Source organism: Poecilia latipinna, unplaced genomic scaffold (genome assembly GCF_001443285.1).
Source record: "Poecilia latipinna isolate Pla-1442-1.1 unplaced genomic scaffold, P_latipinna-1.0 Scaffold2476, whole genome shotgun sequence".
Taxonomy (NCBI): Eukaryota; Metazoa; Chordata; class Actinopteri; order Cyprinodontiformes; family Poeciliidae; genus Poecilia; species Poecilia latipinna.
In genome coordinates, this window is record NW_015115092.1 from 2,338 (window position 1) to 23,777 (window position 21,440).

Here is a 21,440-nt window from a genome sequence, read left to right on the forward strand (position 1 = left end):
TAGCAGGAATAAAACAAGACCACCAGAGGGCGGTGTTGTCACATAGAACAGAATGGAATGGGTCAAACACGTCAGTGTCCGAACTGCGTCACGTGTTCCCTCATGACGTAATTATTATAAGACTTAAAAGTATTTGCATGTTCTCCCTGTGCATGCGTGGGTTTCCACCCACAGTCCAAAAACATGACTGTCAGGTTAATTGGGGTCCCTCTAAATTCTCCTTAGGTGTGAATGTGCATGCATGGTTGTCTGTCTATATGTTCCCCCTCTGACAGGGCTGGCGACCTGCTCAGGGGCGTTAACCCTGTCGCCCCCGATGTTCAACTGGCGAACGATTCGGAGTAATGTTTCGTCCGAAACGTTACCCTCTGTGAGGGCACCTGTTCGGGGGGATACTCACAGGGGGATAAGGGTAAAAATGGATGAATGATGAATGAATGTTTTACCTCACATTCAAAAAATAACATTTTTCAGATAAAAACATTTACACGATTGTTCCATTTCTGAAACATGAGGTAGAAAAACAAAATATGACTGTGGAATCAAAAGTAAAATATAAGTAAGAGTGAAGTAATAATAATATGAATTGGATATATTAAATGCGTAATTATTGAAGCCATTCAACTCTGTATTTATTTTATATTGATGTGCCGCAGCAAATCTGATTGGTCTGATTGGAGTTACTTGCTCCACGCTGGGATCTCACACAATTATTCGCTGAAGTTATTCTTTAAATACATTTAAAGAATAACACCTGGGCATAACACCGGACGCTTTGGAGCGCCTGGTTAGGAAGCCCATTCAAAAACCTTGGTACATCAGTACAGTGCAGGACTTATTTACAATTTTTTTAAATTAACCAATCCAGCAAAAAGTGCATAATAGGAGATTTTTCTTAAATATTTTCACAGAATTTGAACAAGGTGAAGTTAAAACTATGATGGATTCTGGATAAAACAATTACAAAGAAGGTTTTTTTGTCTAAGATGAAAAATGTATCTATATTTTTTGCACAATTTTGTTTTTTCTAACAAATGGCATGTTTTAGTGCATATTTCAATTTATGATTAATAGATTACTAAACTAGTTAATGCTCATTTCAATAAGCAATTAATCACGATTAATTGCGTCAGTCCTTGCAACAGCCTTTGAACAGACAATCTGATAAATGTAATAAAACATGAGTAAAAATGTTTTTTTATTCAGAAATAATTTATAAAATATTTGAAAAATAGTGCGATTTAAAAACAATTAAAGGGTGAAAAATGAATTTAAATATTTATATATAAATTAATAATTAAAAAAAATACTTAAAACTCACTTTTATGAACTACCTGTTAGTACATTAACATATGTATATTTGATGTTACAGCTGTTTATTTACAATTGTTTGCCTTTGACAAAAATGTGTCAAATATATTAAATAAAAAATATTAAGTTTAGCATAGTATTCAAAATCTCAAAAACAATAAAGTACAATTACAAATAAGTAATTAAAAAGATCTCTCATTTTAAAATTAAAAATGTCAGAAAAATAAAAAGAAACTTGATTTGGTATGTAGAGATAAAAAAACTAAAAAAGATAATTTAAAATTACAGTTACAGAACAGATTGGATCCCAGGAAGATTAGTAAACAAGATTGGTGGAACCTAAAAGGGGATACTAAAGAATAAGGAGACCACATAATCGCCTAGTAAAATCAAGTTCTGAAAACATAAATTTAACAGTTTACCAAGAATAAAACATGTCTAAAATCTCAGATTACAAATTAGAAACATCTCTAGTTTTATTTTAAAGCTCTTGAAGGAAAAAAGCAGCTACTTACAGCTCAGATCCGCCCGACCAAAACGCTCGGCTTGTTTTCGCGGAGACAAACTGCAGCGGCCGAGCATGTCAGCGAAATCCTCGGAGCGGCCGGATAATTGGAGCATTTTTGTCTGACCAATGCCATGTGATAAACTAATGAAGGAGGCATGAATGGGCAGGATGAGTCAAAAAGAGGAGCACACAGGAAGCACCGATCATTTAGATATCTTTATGTTGTTTTTACATTTACTCAGTTTAACATTTTCAGTTGGACACGATCACAAACAAAAAAAAAAAAAATAATGAGCACACAAACATAATTTAATCTGGAAACCTCATATACAAACAGTGCAGCTTCTGGAATGATATCGGTCACTTCTCAGACAAAGAAGAACGTACACTTGGTGTAACATCAATAAATTAACTCAGTAAGGTCATGGATGGTGTTTTTGTTCCTAGGATACCATTTATTTGTCTGTGATTGGTTGGAGCAGACACCCATTAGCCACACAAAGCCCCATGCAGCCTTTTAATGTGCTGACAGGTTTAGAAAACGAGCAGAAACTGCGACACAGAAGCTGTTTTTGTCATGAAGACTGATCCAATTAGAGGACAACCTGATAAAACATTCAATCCGTAAACTCAGACCACCGAGAGCTAGCCATCCCTGCAGTTAGCAGAGCGCCCCCGTCAGGAGATAAACAGCAATACACCACACAAACAACAACACGTCTTTTGTGCATCAGCAATTTGGCTTCACAGACAAAGGAATGATATCTCCCATATGACATGTAGAAAATAAAAAGGAGCTTTTTGTCTCGAGCACAACGAAGGATCTCAGTCCAAAAACTTGCGGTTCGGGTTGGCGCCGAAGAGAGCCACTCGGATCTCAGGCATCATCTGCAAAGTTTTAGAAATCATAAAATCATCAGCAAGACAAACAAAGATGACTGGATATCAGTCTACTAGAGCTGCTTGAGCATTCACATTTCTTCAAACCAGGTCCAATTTTAATCAGTTTTGTTTCTCAATTATTGTTTTCTAAAAAATTGATAAAAATGACTGAAAATATGGTTTTAAGCGGCTTTTATCTCAATCATCCCTTGTGTGAGAAGAGAATATAGTCAAAATATCTTCTGGTAAAATTGTGCTTGTACTCTAGTAAAGAGACAATTTTAACAGAAAAAATGTCTTAAAATTATGAGAAAAGAATTGTTTTAATGAGAACAAAGGTTCTCATTAAAACCTGTTTTAATGAGAACAAAGGTTCAAAGGAATTCAAAGGCCAAATAAATTAGAAGCTGTAAATCATCCCTGTCAAACAAGATGGCGGCTTTAAACTATGGAAATCCAAGGAGTGCATTGGCGAAAAAAACAAAAACAAGATTTTTAAAAAATTAAACCTTCAAAAACCAAACACTTAATTTATCTCCTTAAATTCTACAATCAAAAATCAACAAGTGTATGAAAAGTTGTCAAGCCAAAACAAATTATTGGTATTATTTGATCAGCACACAACCAAAACAAAGCGATAAAAACTCCACTACCACACAAGAAAAAGACATTTTACAACATAAGTATCTAATGGCTTTATAGAAACCAACAATATACAGAACAACAAAAATCTAGAGGGGAAAAACAGATGTAAACATACGAGTTGTGTATATTTTTTACCTGCTGAGCCATTAGGTCCAGTCTGCTCTCCAGGGTGTTGGAAACTTTGATTTTTCCGTTGCCGTTATAGATCTCAACACCTCCAGAGCTGCAGAAACCAGGACAGATTGAAACATCTGCAGGAGAATAATCTTCTCCTGCAGATTATTCTGCAGGAGAATAATCTGATCCATGTTTCAGCTTACACATCTGGAGAGAGGAAGTTGTCCTGGTCAATCCGGACCTCCAGGTTGTTCTTCACAGCTGCTTTATAGATGGAGATGTTCTTCTGGATGGACGCCTTAAAAACACACAAGTTCTTCATTTAGAGGTTTGCATATTTTAGAAAAAACATAAAATCTTGTAAAGTATTTCTCCTTATAGTGTCTAGAGTAAATATCTCATTTGAAATTAGGCAAAAAAAATAAAGCAACTTTTCAGCAAAATGCAGGCGTAAATTCGTTAATACTGATAAAAAAGTGCTACTTCCATTAGAATATAACAACATTTTTACTATGTTATAAGTGAAATAATCTGCCAGTGGAACTTAAAAGAAGCTCTTGTATCCTGCTGAAAAGTTACTTGTAAGTAAGTTTTGTCTTATTTAAAGATATTTGCATTAGAAAATAGACAAAAAATACTTGGAAAGATTTTGTTTTTACAGTGCAAACCTTAAGACCTTGACACCATTTTCTCACCTGTACCAACTGAACGTCCTGTTTACGACAGCGGATCGTCACTTTGGGCTCCAGCAGCTGATAGAAACCCTGATATGAGAGATTATAAAAAGAAATACATGCTTTAATGTCTTCATATTTTAGGTCAGATTTGCTTAAGTCTAGAACTGAAGTCAGAGGAACGTCTAAAATCCTCTGAACTTGTGGTGGGAATTTATCATTTATCGTACAAAGTTTCTTACCATGGTAAGAATTTTGATTTATCGTTGTCCCATAAATTTCAATTAATGATCTTAAATAAAAAACAAAATTAACAGTGTTATCAGAAAAGTTCTTTTTACTATTTTGTCCACGAGTGTATTAATAAATGAGCTGCAACTCAGCTTAGGTTGCTAGGTGACGAGCAGAACTCTGCTGATGTTGCTAGGTAACGGCCTAGGCATGGGGTTGCTAGGTGAGGGACAGTGCCTGCTGATTTATGACGTTACATTTTGGAGATTTTGGAACCATCTCACTTTTTCAGACACCAAAAAACATTAAATTATTGCCAAAAAACAGCTGGGTGTTTTTTTTAAGTGCTTTGGCTGTTTTTAAAAGCATTTGGAGTAAAAAACGTGAAAAATTTTAATTTTGCATTTAAAAAACGTATTAATTTTCTTTTATTTATCCTTTTTATCATTATCACTAAGTACAGCGATGCATTTCTACATCCATATTACACAACCTTACTCTGAACTCTATAATCTGACTAATTTAATTTAGTTAAGTTTTATGTAACAGTTAGGAGCATAACTAACACACCAATCTAAAACTGATCTAGCTGAGTGAAGTGATTTCTATAGAGAAACCTACAGGTTGTTCACTGAAACAATAGGTCTTTTTTTTAGAAAGAGATGCTGTGGCTAATTGTTTCTAACCTAGAACACCACAAGCTAATTAGACTCACATGATCTAAATGGGAAAACTTTAAACATAGATAACTGCAGAGCCAATCTGAGAAAAACTGTACACCACAAAAGATAAGGCACCATATGATCACTGTACAGAATAATACAATTAAGTTGTTTGTTGGCAATTTCAAGGAAGTTCCCAGTTAATCTAATACATAGGCTAATACCCAGCAGATCACTGTGTCTTCTTTATGAAACCAATAGAATCTATTGGATTATTTTAATCTATTTGATTAAATGTGATGTATTTCCTATGGTAAATATTAAAAATCAGGTATAAAACGTGAACAAACCTGCAGAATCAAACCGTCCAACAGAGCTGGGTACCGAGCTGGATCTTTAGCGATGTTAGCAAGCCGCTGGCGAGCTTCATTCAGCATATCCTGACAGGACAAACATGGATCATATTTGTTGTCATTTCCACTCAACCTGCGTGTCTCACTGCTGTGCGTGTGACAAGGCTTACTGAGATCATATCGTCGCGGGCCTTCAGCACCTTCAGTCGAGCCTGGTTCATCAGGTTTGACATTTGACTGTTGGACAAATAACAGACACATTGGAGCTGCTTAGATTGCTAAATGGATCTATATTTATCCATGCAGACGGTAAGGAGGCGGGTTGGTTAGAGGGAACCACAGGGTGAAGAGCTGGGACACAATTATAGAAACACTGCTGCGCACACAGCTGCTTCTTTGTTCCTGAAGTGAGAAATAAAAGGATTTGGTGTCCCGCCAGGACTTACATCTTCTTCTGCTGCTCAATCTGCTTCTCTTTCTTCTCGTAGTACTCCATGATCTTCAGCCGCTGGGTTTGGACCAGACGGCCCTTCTCAATGTTGAACTCCTCCTCTGCCTGCAGGGACACACTGGGTTATTCTGGCTGGATTTAAAACACTTCAGCTCATGTACTGAAAGGTTTATTTCTTAAGAGATCAGTTTGTGGTGTAGAGATCCTTTCCTTTCCTTTTTCAGTCCAAATATTAAAGACAAACCTGAATTTATGTTGTGTATTAATTCATGAATACACAAATACAATGGAAACATTTAATTAAAGTACATACCTAACAAAGTCTGAAAATAAAAGCATTTTTCTATTTTCCATTCTCTTTTTCCATCCTTATTCAGATTTGCATGACACATTTCCAGACGACACAGAAAACTGAGGAATGTTATGATTTCTTTGGGTTTAATTTTGTAAACTTGTTTTTAATTTTTAATCAACAACTTAAAAATTGTTATGAGGAAATTTTTAAATAAGTTAAAATACAGAATATTTTTCGTAAAACATATTTAATGACTACACTATCAGTAGTAATAATAAAAACAATAATGATGAATAAAACTAGCATATTATCATTTTGTGAGAAAGATAAAAGAACTCACAAATGTATTTTAGTTATTCTGTTTTCTCAAAAAAATAAAAAAGTTAAAACTTGAAGGTGAGGGTGTTTTCTACACCTAAAATTATTGTCTGGATCCACTTCACCTCACAGCTATTTAGGTTACTTCTATTCAAATAATCATTTAAACCAAAAATTATATGCAAATAATATAAATATCAACTTAAGGCTTAAAAAAATGCAAATGTTATGGCGTTTCTGATGCTCCAATTTGCATCTTTTAGCACCCCCTAGTGGCCCTAGTGGTGAGTTTCACCCATTGAAGGACTAAATGGATTGAAACGTGACGATCCTCATATTTTCACTCTCTGGGTTCCAGCTGTTTTTATACTATTACTAGCAGCTTTAGTAAATAACCAATTTTGCTTAATAGACATTAGTTCAACAAATTATTTACTGAAAGTAAAGCTCATGCAAAAAAAAAGAAGCCTTAAGCAAAGAGCAGATGTGTTTTCAATCATTTCCTGTCTGAATTACAGACCAACAGAAGCAAAGCAGATGGATTTCCTGATTTCACAATAAAAAATACCCTGAAGGCACCATGTGACATCTCAGACCTAATAACTCTGATTCAGAATATTATCTGAGCACAGAATGAGAAATATTTATTTGAAGCAACAATAATATTAACGAAATTATCAGTGTGTGATAATGACTGTGTGTTTATACCTTTGCATCAATTTCCTCTGCCTTCTCATTGGCCTCCTGCTCTATGAAGGCCATCATATGTTTAATCTGTGGGGGAAAAAACACAGAAGTGAAAAAAAATCACTTTCCACAACAGAATATATATCACCATTTATTTAGCCAAAAACTTAGACTCACAACATAATTTGTTTACAAAAACATTCCTGCTAATCTGAAGCATATTTACGATATTTGTAATCATGTCCAAATGCAAGGTTATTTGAACAAATCCATAATTTTGTGCAGAACAGATTTCTTTCCCTTCATTTTTAATGTGTAACTAATGTGTAAATGACATGCATCAGTTCTGTTGGTAGATATACTCTCTCTGACTTTCAACATTATTTCTCCATTTATTTGTAAAGTAACATCTCTGATGATATTTGCCACATCAGTAAGAAATGTTTTAGATCATTTGGTTGCAGGTCAAAGCAGAAAAGTCTAAGTCTATTTTCTAAGACTTTTTTTTTTTTTTTTAGTTACTATTACTTTCAAATACAACTCAGCTACAGCAAACTTTCTGAATATGTATAATCCTCTAAAATAATTTTAGCTTTGTCAAGTATTCAAAGAACTGCAACTCCAGAGCCCGGGGTTATCGTCTGCAAAACCTGGTTAGCAGAAGTTACACCTACATGTGTCTCCACCAGCTTTGCAAAATGTAAAGACTTTAATTCTCGACCATTCTTTGAAAAGTAGCTTAAGCTCTGATTGGGTGGAAGTCTTGCAACAGAATGTAATTTGAATTTTGGTCTGTACTTTGACTGAGCCATTCTAACACAATAAAATGTTTGGATTTAATCATTTCCATTTTAGTTTAGGCTACTGCTGCAACACTAAAAAATGTTTGCACGTTTGGCTAAAGGGTTAATATTGGGATTCATTTACTAATTTTAGTAATTAACATGTTAAATCTGCTGTAAAGTGTAGGAATAATTTTGCAAACACTGTCAGTTTTATTATAAAGTTTCTTTTTATTCTTAACAGTTGGTTTAAGAAGTAAATTTATGCACTAAAATTTGCCTCCGATATGAATAAAACTGACTGAATCTGCATAACAGACTACCATGGTAAAGAATTGGGAATAAAATGAATAAAAACAAATTTTAAGACCAGTGAAAAACCCTGACAGACATTCAGAAAGTTTCAAGTGCTAGTGTTCAAGAATATTTCACTATAACATGTGGTTTCTTTTAACCAGATGAATGATTTAGACATTTACAGAGGTAGAGGGAGGGATATTGCAGCCATGTTTAATGCTCAGATCTCTTCTGTTGCTAGTTATTGGAGTTTCTTCATATTATTTTCCACCTCAGTCACTCCAAGTTCCTCATCAGGCCTTGGCGTGTTGTTCATCATGTGATCGTTTGGAAATATGACCGCAATAACTTCTGTACGGCCTCAGCTTTAAATCACAGCAAACATAAACTGGTTTTCTTACCAGTAACAGCCCTATTAGAGCCCCCAAAAACGCAGTACAGAAGGTTTAACCTGCCAATGTCATCCTTCTTCCAGACGGATTACAGGTCATAAAAATACGGTTTTACCTACTGTAGCTTTTAAATTAGTAGCATAAAAGATAATCCTACAATATAATGCTTTATGGAGTAAAGCTGCGTGTTTGAACACTTTGTTACCTGCTTCTGAACGTCGGCATCGCTGAGCGCCATGGTCACGGCTGTTTAAGGTACACCGAGGCCTTCAGGAGGGGAAAAACAAACACAAACACGGTTTTAAAACGACACAAACGACGACACGCAGCTGCTACTAACAATAACTATATTTTAATTAAAAGAAGAGGGGTTTAAAATGTGTAAATATACCCGAGAATGACAGAGGAGACGGTTTGAATTAATCTCCGCAGTCGTGACTCGAAAAGATGTCCACAGCAGATCAGCTGACAAGCAGGAGTCACCTGACGGTTGGTTCTGACCAGAAGGAGCAACTGGCTCAGAGGCGCATTACCGCCCCCTGCCGGACCGGAGAGGAACGGACAGGCGGAAATAAAATAAAATAAAATAAAATAAAATAAAATAAAATAAAATAAAATAAAATAAAATAAAATAAAATAAAATAAAATAGTCAAAGTACTAATAATTAAGTACAAAAGTAATGCATATGAAAGAAAAAAATATTTTCACTTTTAAAGTGATCTTGATGAGAGTGAGATTTATAGGTGACAATGACATAAATATTGGACTCATAATAGGGATTTTGAAAGTTAAAATTATGACTGAAAGGATGTAGCACAAAGATCATTTGAATAAAAAAGATCTCTCTAGATTTTTGAACAAACCATTTAAAATGATTTAACGCCATTATTCTATGCATGTGCTCCATGTAAATAAATAATGACAAGGTTTCACAGTTTATGTTTGTAGCTTCAAATCACTCCTATTTTGCTATCATAAAAATGAATATAATATTATCTTGCATGTAACAATTATTTGTGGGTTAAAACCTGTAGATTTATACATTTTCTGTAAAAAAAAAAAAAGAACATTAAACAAATTAAGCCCATAATTTTACTCTGTATAAAAGCTTATTTATCTAGCATTTTAATACCTGAGTAACAGCAGTATTTTATAAGATTGTGTTATTAAGCAAAGGTTTACATATGACCTTGTAGATAACCACAATCTTTTACTGAATAATTAATCAGTTTTGAATTGATTAAAATGTAATCAAACAAAAAAATTGTTTAATTTTTAACAGGGAGGTGACTATAGATACAGGTGTGAGAAGCTGAACTCAATGAATTTATCTCCAAGTCATTCAAGACTGAAGTTTTATTTCATTTGTTTTATTTGAACTTGCTTGATATTTGGAAAATATCCAAATTAAACTGCAGTAATTATTTCACCTACACATTCCCAGGCTTTGTATTATTTCGTGCACAGTTACTTCATTGAGCATAAACAGAGGAAGTTGCAAACAAGGAGGAAGTTCACAGCAAAGGGTTATAAAAACAAAGGACGGATATAAACTTAGGATGTAAAGATATGATTAAATGTGGTGAATCTGTCCGAAGACAGATTGTTTTACAGAAGAAGAGAAACAGAGAAGGTTGTCTTAGAAAATTATAAAACTAAAAATCTGCAAGACAAAATCATCATGGCACTCCTGAGGTTTTGTTTTTTCCCCCTGCTGCCAGCAGGGGGAGCTAGAAGCTGGAAACTTTAGCTTTAGAAATAGCTCTTCTCTGTGTCTGACATGCATTTTCCGCTCATGTCACAGTGTCACCAGCACCTGCTGTGCTCTCTAATCTGTTTGGACAGAAAGCGTAAAACTCCAGAGACTGTTTACCTGAGTGAAGCACAGAGATCTGCTGACCTCTTTACAGGCCACAAAACACAAAGGTTAAACTTGGATTAAACTTTAAGAGTCTTTTTTTAAACTACATTTTCACTGATTACTGTCCAAACTTTCTCAGTTGGGATGATCAGCAAAGTCACGATTGACTCCTCTGCTGCCAACTGTTATGTCATGGATTTGTGAGGTGGGTGGGTGAGAGAGAGGGAGAGACACTTGTGGACAGCTTGTCCACCTTGTTATTCCCTTCCCAGCACCAGAATGCATTTCTGCCGATCTGCTGACCTGTGGCTTTGTCTCTGAATGCACGTCACAATCTGACCTGCTCCTCATCTAGCAACTCTTCCACAGAGGACAGAGGTACTCCTGCTTTTCTTATAAATCCTGTTTGAGTTGCATTAAATATTGATGACTTATTCTGTCCAGAGTTAAGCTGACGTTTGTTTTGGAGGATTATCATGTTTGCAGCCAAGGTTCAACAAAAACGTGAAGCAAAAAGGAAATTTTTTTTCTCTTGACATTGAAAGCTGACCTTCTCCAACCTGTGTTGGCTGCATGTTAGCATGGAAAGCTCGGCCTAAATCTCATTATTTAACCCCTCGTAATCTGCTGTTGATGTAAAGGACCAGTTGGAAACCACATTCCCATGTGGGACAGTAAATAAAGGTCCGTTTCTGAGCTGGTCGACGTGGACGAGGCTTGTTTTCTGACTAACTTTGCTGTTTAGATCAGGCCAGTTGCTGCTACAGTCTGCACAGACCTGCAGGACTGAAAACCCTTACAGTTAAATTTCCTGCTTAAAGTCATAATTACAAGTAAAGGCACAATAAACTTTCTTGAATTAAATAAAACACATATGCTCTTTGATCTTCAAGGTCTAACTAATTCATGTATTAAAGTCTCAGAAAGCTTAATAAAAACAATAAAACGCTGTTGGAGGACAGAAAATTGTTTCCCTTTGAGACAATAAGAATGAAATATCGTTTGTGCTCAAAGAAAATGCAGCAAAAATATTCCTTTTGGACATTTACTTCAAAAACCTTCATAATTTTAAATTTGAGACTTTAAATCGTATTGTTGTTGTTTAGAAAGAGCAACAAGTCCACATCACTGCTACATATTAAAATAAATATTTATGAAAAACAAAATATTTAGACAATGAAATATTGGAAAATTAGTACAGAGAATTTTTATATATTTAAAATTTTGGACATTTTATGGAAATTTAGGGTATATATCAGCATGTTAGAGGTTATTTCAGTATGTCAGTATTTATTTCACATTTTTATACAAATACACAAGGTGGGAAACAGACCAGCTTTGAAAGTAAAAATTAAATATTTTAGCACCAAACTGTTTTGTAGAAATGGGTAACTTGGCAAACAATTTTTTTTTTTAAATTTACAAGAATCATAAATATTTTAATCTAATTGTTGTCTGAAGTCCAGTCAGTTAAGTTTAGTTCAGCTTCTGTGAGCTGAACTAATCATGAACATGAGCTAATCAGTTCTGATTAGCTCATGTAAATTTGATTTACTTCATTTTAGCCCATTTGCATAAATATAGTGCATTAAAACGTCAAACTGAATTAAAACAGACATTTAATTAAAATTCTGATTATTTATTTCAAACATGTGAATATGAGTTAATAAAGAAAATAAAAAAAATCGAGACAACAGATTTATATATTCAAAAAGTTTCAGATCCCATTCAGTTCAAACTTTATTCCAACTGAATTCAGCTGTAATTCATCATTTTTTATTTAACCTTGAATGTTACTTGTACTCAATTCAGTTTTGTTTTAATTTCAACCAATGTTACTTTAATTCTACATACATTTGATTAAATTCATTTAATTCAAATAAATGTCTGTTCAAACAAATGGATTCAAACTAAATTACATTTTTAACTTACTGAACAGTTCAGTTTAAATGCAGTCAAACTGCAGTTTGAATTAATTTGTTTTAGCTCAATATGAATTGAGTTGGACTGAATCCTATTGTAGCTAAATAAAACTGAAGCCTAATTAAATGTGCCTGAGTTCAACTCAATTATCTTCAACTAAAGTTCAATTCAGCTCAGTTTAACTGAGCTGAATTGATTTATTTTCATTTAAATCAATTCAGCTTGAACTGAATTTATTTTAATTTAGGATGAAGTTTGAACTGAATCAGATTGATTCAGTTCAGTATGAACTGAGTCAACGTACACAGCACCTACATATTAAGACGTAAATTAAACTGAAACAAACTGTATCAAAGCTCAATCCTTAATTCAATTCAGCTTCAACTGAACTAAGTATCAGTTTTATTTAGTCTGTCTGGGGTTATGCCACTTCAGTTTAATTTAATGTGATGTTTTAGAAAAGTGAAATTAAAACCAGACAGGGCTCTGAAGACTAGCAGTGAATATGATACAATATTATAGAGTGACCAGAGAGCGTTACAAATATCTATTCTGGGACTGGCATGAAGGGGACGAGTTACCGTAATCAAAGTGGTGACACAAGAAGGTCAAGGTGTGACCTAAAGGAACGTCTCAAAAGAATTCATGAAAAGACGACATGTTTGATTTTATACCCACGAATAAAAAGCTACGTTTTCAGACTACATGTGAAAGCTAAGTCAGTACTTTAAATCTGTTGAATTGGCGTTATATCACTATTTCCCAAGCTGCAGCGCTTCCATTTTTGATTGACAGACAGACATGTATATGGCACCTAAACATAGTAAGATATGCAAGGCTAAAGATAGCAACACAGAGGAGCAAGCGAGCAATTTTTTCCAGAGGCTGATGTCAACGAGAACGCAGACAACAATCACATGCGATTAACTTTGTCTGGAAAAACTGGATAACTTTGGCGCCTTTATAAAAACACACAATGTTTACAAAAGAATATTCACGCTTTGTCACATTAAAACCACAAACTTCGATTTATAGCAAAAAAACAACAACCGAAAAGTAACTGTGAAGAAAGTTTTTCCATCATTAAAAATCTGAAATCTGTGCTGTGCATGATGGGTATTTATCACTTTTACACAAGCCCAGTTATACTGGAAGTATAATTTTTTAAGTGTTGTGACAGATTTTCATTTAGGTCCAGGTCTCTACTTTGAATAGGCCATAAGTCTGCAACATGCAGCTCCGGAGCAACAAGTGGCTCTTTGGACTTTAATGGCTCTTACGTTTGGTTAAAAATTATACACACAGATATAATAATAAATGGATTTTTAGTAGTTTTTTTCTAGTTTTTTTTTTTTTTTACTTGTGTTTAATTTCCACACTAAAAGAATAACACTAAAAGATCCATTTGTCTTAAGATCTATTTTCTTGTCATAAGGTTGGAATCTGTGATTTTTTATTTTTCTTACATCATTTTTCATCCAACAGAAAAAAATAGTCCATGCTCTTTGCAACATTATACGTTTATTTTTTTATTTTTATTTTTTTGAAATCCTAAAAACAGAAGTAAAATGATGGTTCCTTAAAAATGACACTTTTTTTTTTTTTTTTTTTTACAAAAGACATATATCTAAAATTATTGGTTGTCTTTTGGCTAAAAAAAGTGGCATTTGTGGCTCTAACAGAAGTCTTTTGGTTGTAAAGGTTGCAGACCCTTGGACTAGGCCATTCTAACACAAGAATATGCTTGGATCTGAACCAAGTTTAATCGGGTTTGAATTAGGGATGCAAGTTATTGATTAATTAGTTAAAAAGTTGACTGGTTTTATCGACCAACTAACAATTAACTAATAAGAAGCCATTTTCTTAAAACAGAATTTTTTTCTTGTATGTCTTTAAATAACATAAAGAGATACGTTTTTCATAATATGGTGGACGAATTTATGTAATATTTAAAAAATAGACGTTTAAATAAGTACCGTCTCTGGTTATTTTTTAATGAACGTTAAAACCTCGCTCAAAAAAGTTCAATAACTCACAACAGTCTTCAAAATAAACCTAGCTTATTAGCATGTTGTTGTTTTTTAAAATTTACCATCGTGTTACAATTTTTCTTGATTATATTCCAATAAATATATCGATTTTCTGGAATATTTTCCTCGCCTTCTTAGCACGTCAGTAATTTTTGAATGAGAAGTTGACGCAGCGACGTCATGCAGTTTCTGAATGAGCGTTGTTAATGTGATAAATTAAGGAGATTGTCGAGTATTTCTATTTTAAAACAACTTAAGGAGTTTGTCGAGTGTTTATCTTGCTAAACAAAACTGCATAAAGTGCATTTTACATACCACACCAGACTCTGTTTGGACCGTTCATCTTTTCTGTTTTGGTTTGGCCGCCATATTTAATTTTGTATCAATTGCTAAGGATGACCAGTGGCGCCCTCTGCTGGACGGCGGCCAAATTACAACACTGAAAGAAAGTCTAAAGTCTAAGTTAATCGAATTGAACTAACTTTTACCTAATCAGCCATTAATTGTCAATTAAGTGGATTAATTGTTTCCGTCCCCAGTTTGAATGCTTCTGAAAGTAATCGTCTCACCTCTGATCTGTGCTTGTCTGCAGCAACCAGCCTTCATTCTGGAGGGAAAGGTCCCAGTCGAGCCAAGCAAGGGGGATGGAGGCGGCAGTCCGGCCTCTCTGCCTCTGACCCAGGCAGAGACCTCTGGACCCTGGCACAGTGAGAGTCTGCTGGCAGAGTCCTGGTCCACGATGGGCGACATGGACCCTGAGGACAGCAAGAGCCTCGACAGCAATGACGGGCCCGTTTTAGCCGGAGACGAGAACCACTCCTCCAACTCCGACATGGTGCACCTGGAGCGGGAGGAGGCGGAGATGCTGGAGGAGACCGAGGGGAGGAGATGGAGGGACGAGGACGAGGAGCTGCAGGCAAGCATTCTGAGCATGCTCAGTGTGGAGAGGGAGCTGGCGGAGCCGGACCTCCAAACTCCGGAGGCGAAGGAGCTGCTGGTGTCTGCGGAGGAGCCTCATGCAGAGTTCAGGCACGTTGTTCCCCCGATGGCGCTGCCTCTGCTGCCCATTCTCAAACTGGATCCCCCCTCCACGACAACCACACCGGTCCCTTCAACCACAGCCTCCGAAGTGGAGGAGCAATATTCCACGCTGGGCCTCCACCCTCCATCCATCCTGTCGCCGAAGGCTCCAGAGCTTCAAACAGAAGAGAGTCCAGAAGCTAAATTCTCACAGATTCCCCTTCAGGATGATGGAGAACATTCAGTTAAAGCAGCCGCTGCACCTAAGACCAAATCTCTGAGCTCCTCCGAGCTTCTGTTTGGAGGCGCTGCGCTAGTGGCCGTCGTAGGAGTGGTGGCTTATGGAGCTGTAGTCTACTGCAAAAAGTAGAAAAACGCATTTTGACCTGTGTCTTTTCAGTTCTCAGATGTATTCCTGCTGAATTATTTACATTTCCTTTCTGAATTCTGCAGTTAAATTAGATTTTGTAGACGAATGTAACGCTACCTCGGCTCACAGAAGCCTTTTTTCTCTTTAATCTATGAAAAAACTGACAAAGGAAACTGAAATCAGGTTGATCATGTTTGGAAAAGCATCCATCAGCACCAGAGAGCAGCATATAGATAAAAATGAAGACAACCAGCACATTTCTCTAAATGTCATACATCTTGCAACATCTCTGTTCATGGTTTTTTTCTGTTTCTAGAGCATGTGTCAAACTCGGGGGCCAAATCTGGCTTTTTATGCACCATCAAGTTACATCAATCTGTCCCTCTAGTTTTTCATGATTCCACAGCTGTGGAAATTTACGCTAAATAAAAAAAATCCCTGCTAATGTATAATTGTGAATTTATTGCAAATTGTTTAGCAAAAAATGGTCAAAAATTTGGGTTTAAGTGATGCTAACTCCCACCTTCAGGGGGCACTGTTTCATACTTTTACTCCACTGATGCCCCGACCTTACTTGAACTCAAGTTACAGTCCGTGATTGATTTGGCGAGTAATTAAGTCACATTTAACGTCATAACATAACCACAAATATTGCAAGGAAGTATTTCTAATTTAGAAATACTTCATATTATCATATAATCTATCATTTTGATTGCAAAAAACCCAGAAAAACAATCGTGAAATCCATGAGGGACTAATCAATGTGAAAAGATGCTCAATTTGATTTAATTTGAATGCAGAGACAGCTGTTTATTGATATTGTTAATGGTTTTTATCAAACCATTCTGGCACAACTGGCCCTTTAAGCATCTTCATAATTTTTATAAGGAACAAAATCGAAATGAGTTTGATACCACTGATCTGGAGATCATGAATTTAACATGTTTTCCCTTTTGGATCCGATTACAGCTGAATGTGTAGCATGTGTTTAATGCTATAACATGTAAATCTCTTGGGTTTACAAAGCATACAAAATTATCATACCCATTAAAACATCTTTACATTCTGCTTTGTGCTTTACTGGGATAATAATACAACCATACATGCAACAACAAAGCAGACCACACTGGTAACATTTTATACTATTAAAAATCAGAAAAAGTGTCCTGTGATTTTTTTAACAATCTTCTTTTTCTACTTGATTTTCCGAAATAAAAGCCAGTGCAACCGAAGGAAATCCCCTTGCTAGTAAACAGAGTCCACTTGTGTCATTTAATCTCTGAATGAATTTATCATATTTAGAGAACAGTTGTTTAAAGGAGGATTAGGTAATAAAATCCCCAAAGTTTAAGGTCGTACAAAGGTTTATGGGACGTGGATGCATTTCTATTAAAATGTTTAAAATGAATACAAATATTTTAATTATAGCAAAAAACAATAGACATATATACATTTAATTAGCAGAGATGTTTAAATCCTGTCCTCTGCACCTTGTGAATTCAGTACAGATGAGGCACCACAAGCGGTAAAATCCCAGTTTAGAGTTTTACTACAGCTTTGTGTGTTGGTTCAGTGAACAACCGTTATCCAAATCCTCAGGTAGGAAACCACTGGAACAGATAACCAAATGTGTGTGAAGCTCCTGGTGTCAGAGCAGGAAATTCAAAACACTCGATTTAAGTGCTGAGGAGAAGTACAGATTAGACACAAACTAAGAGAGAAAATTTTGATTTTTTGACGCGAAACACAATTATAATTTATTAGAAAACCCACAACAACTAGTAGATGCTGTCATTTCTTTATAGTTTATGTCAATGTCTGTCACCCATTTTCTGTCCAAAACACTTAATACCATGAAACAGTGTGTGCAGTACTTTAAATCTGTTTTAAGGAATGATTTTTGTTGAATCATTCTCTTAATATTTACTTCCTTTTTACAACCAATGTTAAATTACATCTTCAAGTACTTTTATCATAAATATTACTTTGTTTTTTCTTAGTTCACTGTGAAAAATACCTAAGCTAATACAATTTGACAAAATTTTAGCTGCTGCTCTTTGTGGTTTTCTTATTTCTTAAAGACATGACTGTTTATCGTTCTTAACTTTTGGGGAAACAGGTTAGAATAATGACACAAATGGAGAATACAATAAAAGAGCAGCTGGACTTTCAGATTATTTATTAGTGCTTGAAAAGATTGTTTGCTTGTGTGGTACACCACATGCTGGATCTGATTTCTGATAAATAACGTCACTTTCAGATATTATTTTTCTATCCTAAATATCTTTTAAGACCTGAAACATTATCTTCTGCCCTCCATTTCTCCACTTCTCTCTTCAGCCAGTTTGTAAAAGTGATGGGTTTGTCTAGTCAAAGTCTGGACTTAAATTCAGTAAAGATGCTGGTGTGTGACTGAACAAACTCTCCAATGTGGCAACGTTAACATAAACTTGCAAAAGAAGAGAACTAAATTTCTTCAGAGTGAAGTAAAATACTAGTTTTAGAGTGAAATTACTTTTTATTTAAATGGGGCCAGACTGATTTGGGTAAATGTTTTCCCTTAACAAATTACAATGTGAAAACAACATCTTGTAGTTCACCAGTTTATTTTTTGCTGGAAACTAAAAAATGTTTGATGAATTGAAACATCTAAGTTTGATGAAAAACAAAGAAATGGAAGAAATGAAAGAAGCTGCTCACAGACGACTACCAGTTGGTTTCAAGTTGTCAACAGAAAGCACTAAATCTTTAATGCATGTGATAAATAACAGAAAAGGGGATGTAGAGCTTTCCTAGCATTACGACAACTAGATAACAAGGTCATGAAAAAGTTTTAAATAGAACCAAATAGCGAGGGACAGGGAAGTAGGTCAGCTATGCTAGCTTGACTTGGACAATCGTAACATGTAGATGTGCTGCTGCAGAATTTTGTGTGCAGATAAAAAATTAAAAAAAGGCGTGTTTTTTTTATGTTGAATCCTGATAGACCAGTGGAGCTGCCGTCAGTCAGTTGCTATGGCAACAGGTGTATATGTGCGTGTGTGTGTGTGTGTGTGTGTGTGTGTGTGTGTGTGTGCGCGCGCGTGTGTGTAGAGTGGGCGACGCAGAGAATGCGAAAAAAGAAGAATATGAATATTTTGGTTTTTTTGTGTTATATTTTTCACTTTGCTGTGTGGAGCTGCACTGAATTAATAATACCAACATGTCCAGGTTTCATTTTGATAACAAATGTGTTCCACAGCGGCGATGTGGCTATGCAAAAAAATCGTCTTTTTGCCCTTCAGCTTTGTGCAAAATTTCCAGAATGTCCATATAATAGAAAACTTGTGAAAATTAAGGATTCTTGCACTGGAAGAAGAGGATTAAAACCAATTATTAACCAAAATAAATGCCACTGCTGACGTTCAAATGTTAAATACATGCAATTCAAATGAACATTAGAGAAAAGACAAGAAACGGTGTCAAACTTTCTGCGCTCTGCACTTCAACTATAAACAATAGTGTAGCAGAGAAACATAAACACACACCCGAGCATCTTGGTTATCAGTTGTTCTCTGGTGTACTCATCCAGGACACGCTGATCTCCTAGATAATGATTATGACTCTGCGGTTACACCAGCTTTCAGCCTACTAGACTTATTACACACAAATGGCTTTGACACTTCTTGATTTTCATCGAGTGCCAGTAAATAAAGAAGAACAATAGGGCTGACTGTGCTGTGGTTTGCCCGCCGCACCCACACCGCAGCCAACATGCACGCAGTTATTGAAATGAGAAGGGGAAGGGAAGTGCCTCTTTGTTCGGAGATACAGCTGCAGATCAAACACAAATATGATAGTCCTCTTTGAAAATGGTTTATGCCAAACCGATGTTCCACTAAAACAGGACAAAAATGTGCTTTCAGTACATGTGGCTTTTTAAAGTGAAAAAGCTAATTATATTTCTATATAGTTGAGCGTTATTTACCACTTGATTGAAACAATTTTAAAGAAGTTACTGAATAATCTCTGGTCATAAAATGTAATAGAATAGCAGGTCGATCAATCACTGATAAAGAAAAGGATGACCACAGCATGATGCTGCCACCACCATGACGAGGGTGTTCTGACCAGGTCTCGGGGATTTTGTACGCTTTATCAACACAAACTAGTAGATATTTTTATAGTGGAAAGCAAGTAAAGTCTTTTTGGGTATGGACTTTGACTAGGCCATTCTAACACATGAATATGCTATAATACGAATCACTACATTGCAACTTTGACAGTTTTTCTTCAATTTACCTCTTATTAGCTTCCTTGTTCCTAAAGAAAAGCCATCACCACAGCATGATGCTGCCACCACCATGTTTCACTCTTTGCATAAAGGACAAAGTTATAAAATATAAGATATTTAATATTATGTACATAAATATCTTTTTTATATTATAAAATATGGAATATTTTATATCTACAAAATATTGTGATTTCATTATAATAGCATATTATGAAATCATAATGACTTCATTGGTGCAATATTATGAATTTATTCTTGAAATCTGACTTTATTCTCATGTTACGACTTAAGACTCATACTATGAATTTATTCTCATTATACTACAACTTTGTTATTATAACAACTTTATTTTTGTAATTTCATTGTGATTAACCGCTGGAAAATATTTATAGTTATTGGGAAAACTAAGCGCCTATATCTTGCTTTAAAGGATGTATGCGCTTTGAAGCAGCTTTGTGCCACAAAGCACACAAGTGCTAGGAAAAAGGCACACAAGTGCTAATAATCAACTCAACACATATTCTCAATCAATAATCTGCAACTATGTGGAAGTAGGAGTTGGGGATTTTCCTGCCATCAAGTCACAAAGAAATGCCCAAAGCAGCATGAAAGGCTCAGAAAAAGAATCGACAGCAAATCTAATTTCAACTGTCAAAGATCCAAACTCTTCAGCTGATCTACAACAAAAGGTCAAGGTGGTCTAGTCAAAGTCCAGATCTAAAACTGAGAAGAGCAGGACCTCAAAACAGTTAACGAATGTCCACAAAATGAACTGTTGCTGAAGCATTCTGCATTTACGGACTGTGACTTGATGATTTCATCTCTGGAGGAAATGACGTCATCTCATGTTTCCTCTTACAAAACACCATATGAGACACATCTCTACCAGCAATTAATATACAGAAGAAGAAGAAACACAAATAGCTGTAAACAAATGCTGGTTTGCATAAAAATTTAGAAAATACAGCAAATTTATGAAACAGTGTTCTTAAAACTGAGTTGATTTTTTTTTCCAAAAAAGGTGTGAATTTCTGGATAATTGTGTTTAGATGAGTGGGAACAATGGTTAATATGACATCATTTCAATGGAAGAAGCTGCACAAATAGTTGCAAATAAATGCCTTTTTACATAAAAATGCAGTAAATTTATAAAATAGTTCTTAAATTTTTTTTTATGAAAAACAGTTGTGAAATCCGTGACTATTTTTTAGAAAAAGAGAATATTTGAACAATATGTCAACTAAATAGGAGGAGTTGCATAAATAGTTATAAATAAATTATTTTTTGTATAAAAATGCATCAATATATTGCAAATAATGCAGTAAATTACAGCAAAATCAAGTAAACGTTTTTTTTT

General features: G+C 35.1%; 2 protein-coding genes and 1 long non-coding RNA gene across 3 annotated transcripts; 2 read left to right on the forward strand and 1 right to left on the reverse strand.

The window, feature by feature from the left end:
• Nucleotides 1–2,078: 2,078 nt before the first annotated feature.
• On the reverse strand, nt 2,079–9,108 carry LOC106937970 (V-type proton ATPase subunit E 1-like). The gene is made up of 10 exons (XM_015019752.1): nt 8,997–9,108; nt 8,811–8,872; nt 7,156–7,221; nt 5,830–5,939; nt 5,554–5,620; nt 5,381–5,470; nt 4,159–4,227; nt 3,667–3,761; nt 3,482–3,569; nt 2,079–2,707 (listed from the first exon to the last, which is right to left on the reverse strand). The coding sequence occupies exons 2-10, from the start codon at nt 8,841–8,843 to the stop codon at nt 2,645–2,647; spliced, it is 681 nt and encodes a 226-aa protein (XP_014875238.1). The 5' UTR covers nt 8,844–8,872; nt 8,997–9,108; the 3' UTR covers nt 2,079–2,644.
• LOC106937972 (uncharacterized) lies at nt 2,714–3,407 on the forward strand. The gene is made up of 2 exons (XR_001422501.1): nt 2,714–3,039; nt 3,074–3,407. It is a non-coding gene; the product is annotated as an uncharacterized LOC106937972 (long non-coding RNA).
• A 1,577-nt stretch (nt 9,109–10,685) lies between the features above and the next one.
• LOC106937971 (bcl-2-like protein 13) lies at nt 10,686–16,239 on the forward strand. Its single transcript, XM_015019753.1, has 2 exons — nt 10,686–10,845; nt 15,013–16,239. Exon 2 carries the CDS (start codon nt 15,160–15,162, stop codon nt 15,808–15,810), a length of 651 nt encoding a protein of 216 aa, XP_014875239.1. The 5' UTR covers nt 10,686–10,845; nt 15,013–15,159; the 3' UTR covers nt 15,811–16,239.
• The last annotated feature ends 5,201 nt before the right edge of the window (nt 16,240–21,440 follow it).

Excerpts from the sequence above, each read along its gene's own strand:
- LOC106937970 (XM_015019752.1), bottom strand. The coding sequence starts at position 8,843 with ATGGCGCTCAGCGATGCCGACGTTCAGAAGCAG. Across the intron at positions 5,471-5,553 it reads CCCGCGACGATATGATCTCA|GATATGCTGAATGAAGCTCG; the intron begins GTAAGCCTTGTC and ends TTGTCCTGTCAG. Across the intron at positions 3,762-4,158 it reads AGGACGTTCAGTTGGTACAG|GCGTCCATCCAGAAGAACAT; the intron begins GTGAGAAAATGG and ends TGTGTTTTTAAG.
- LOC106937971 (XM_015019753.1), top strand. The coding sequence starts at position 15,160 with ATGGGCGACATGGACCCTGAGGACAGCAAGAGCCTCGACAGCAATGAC.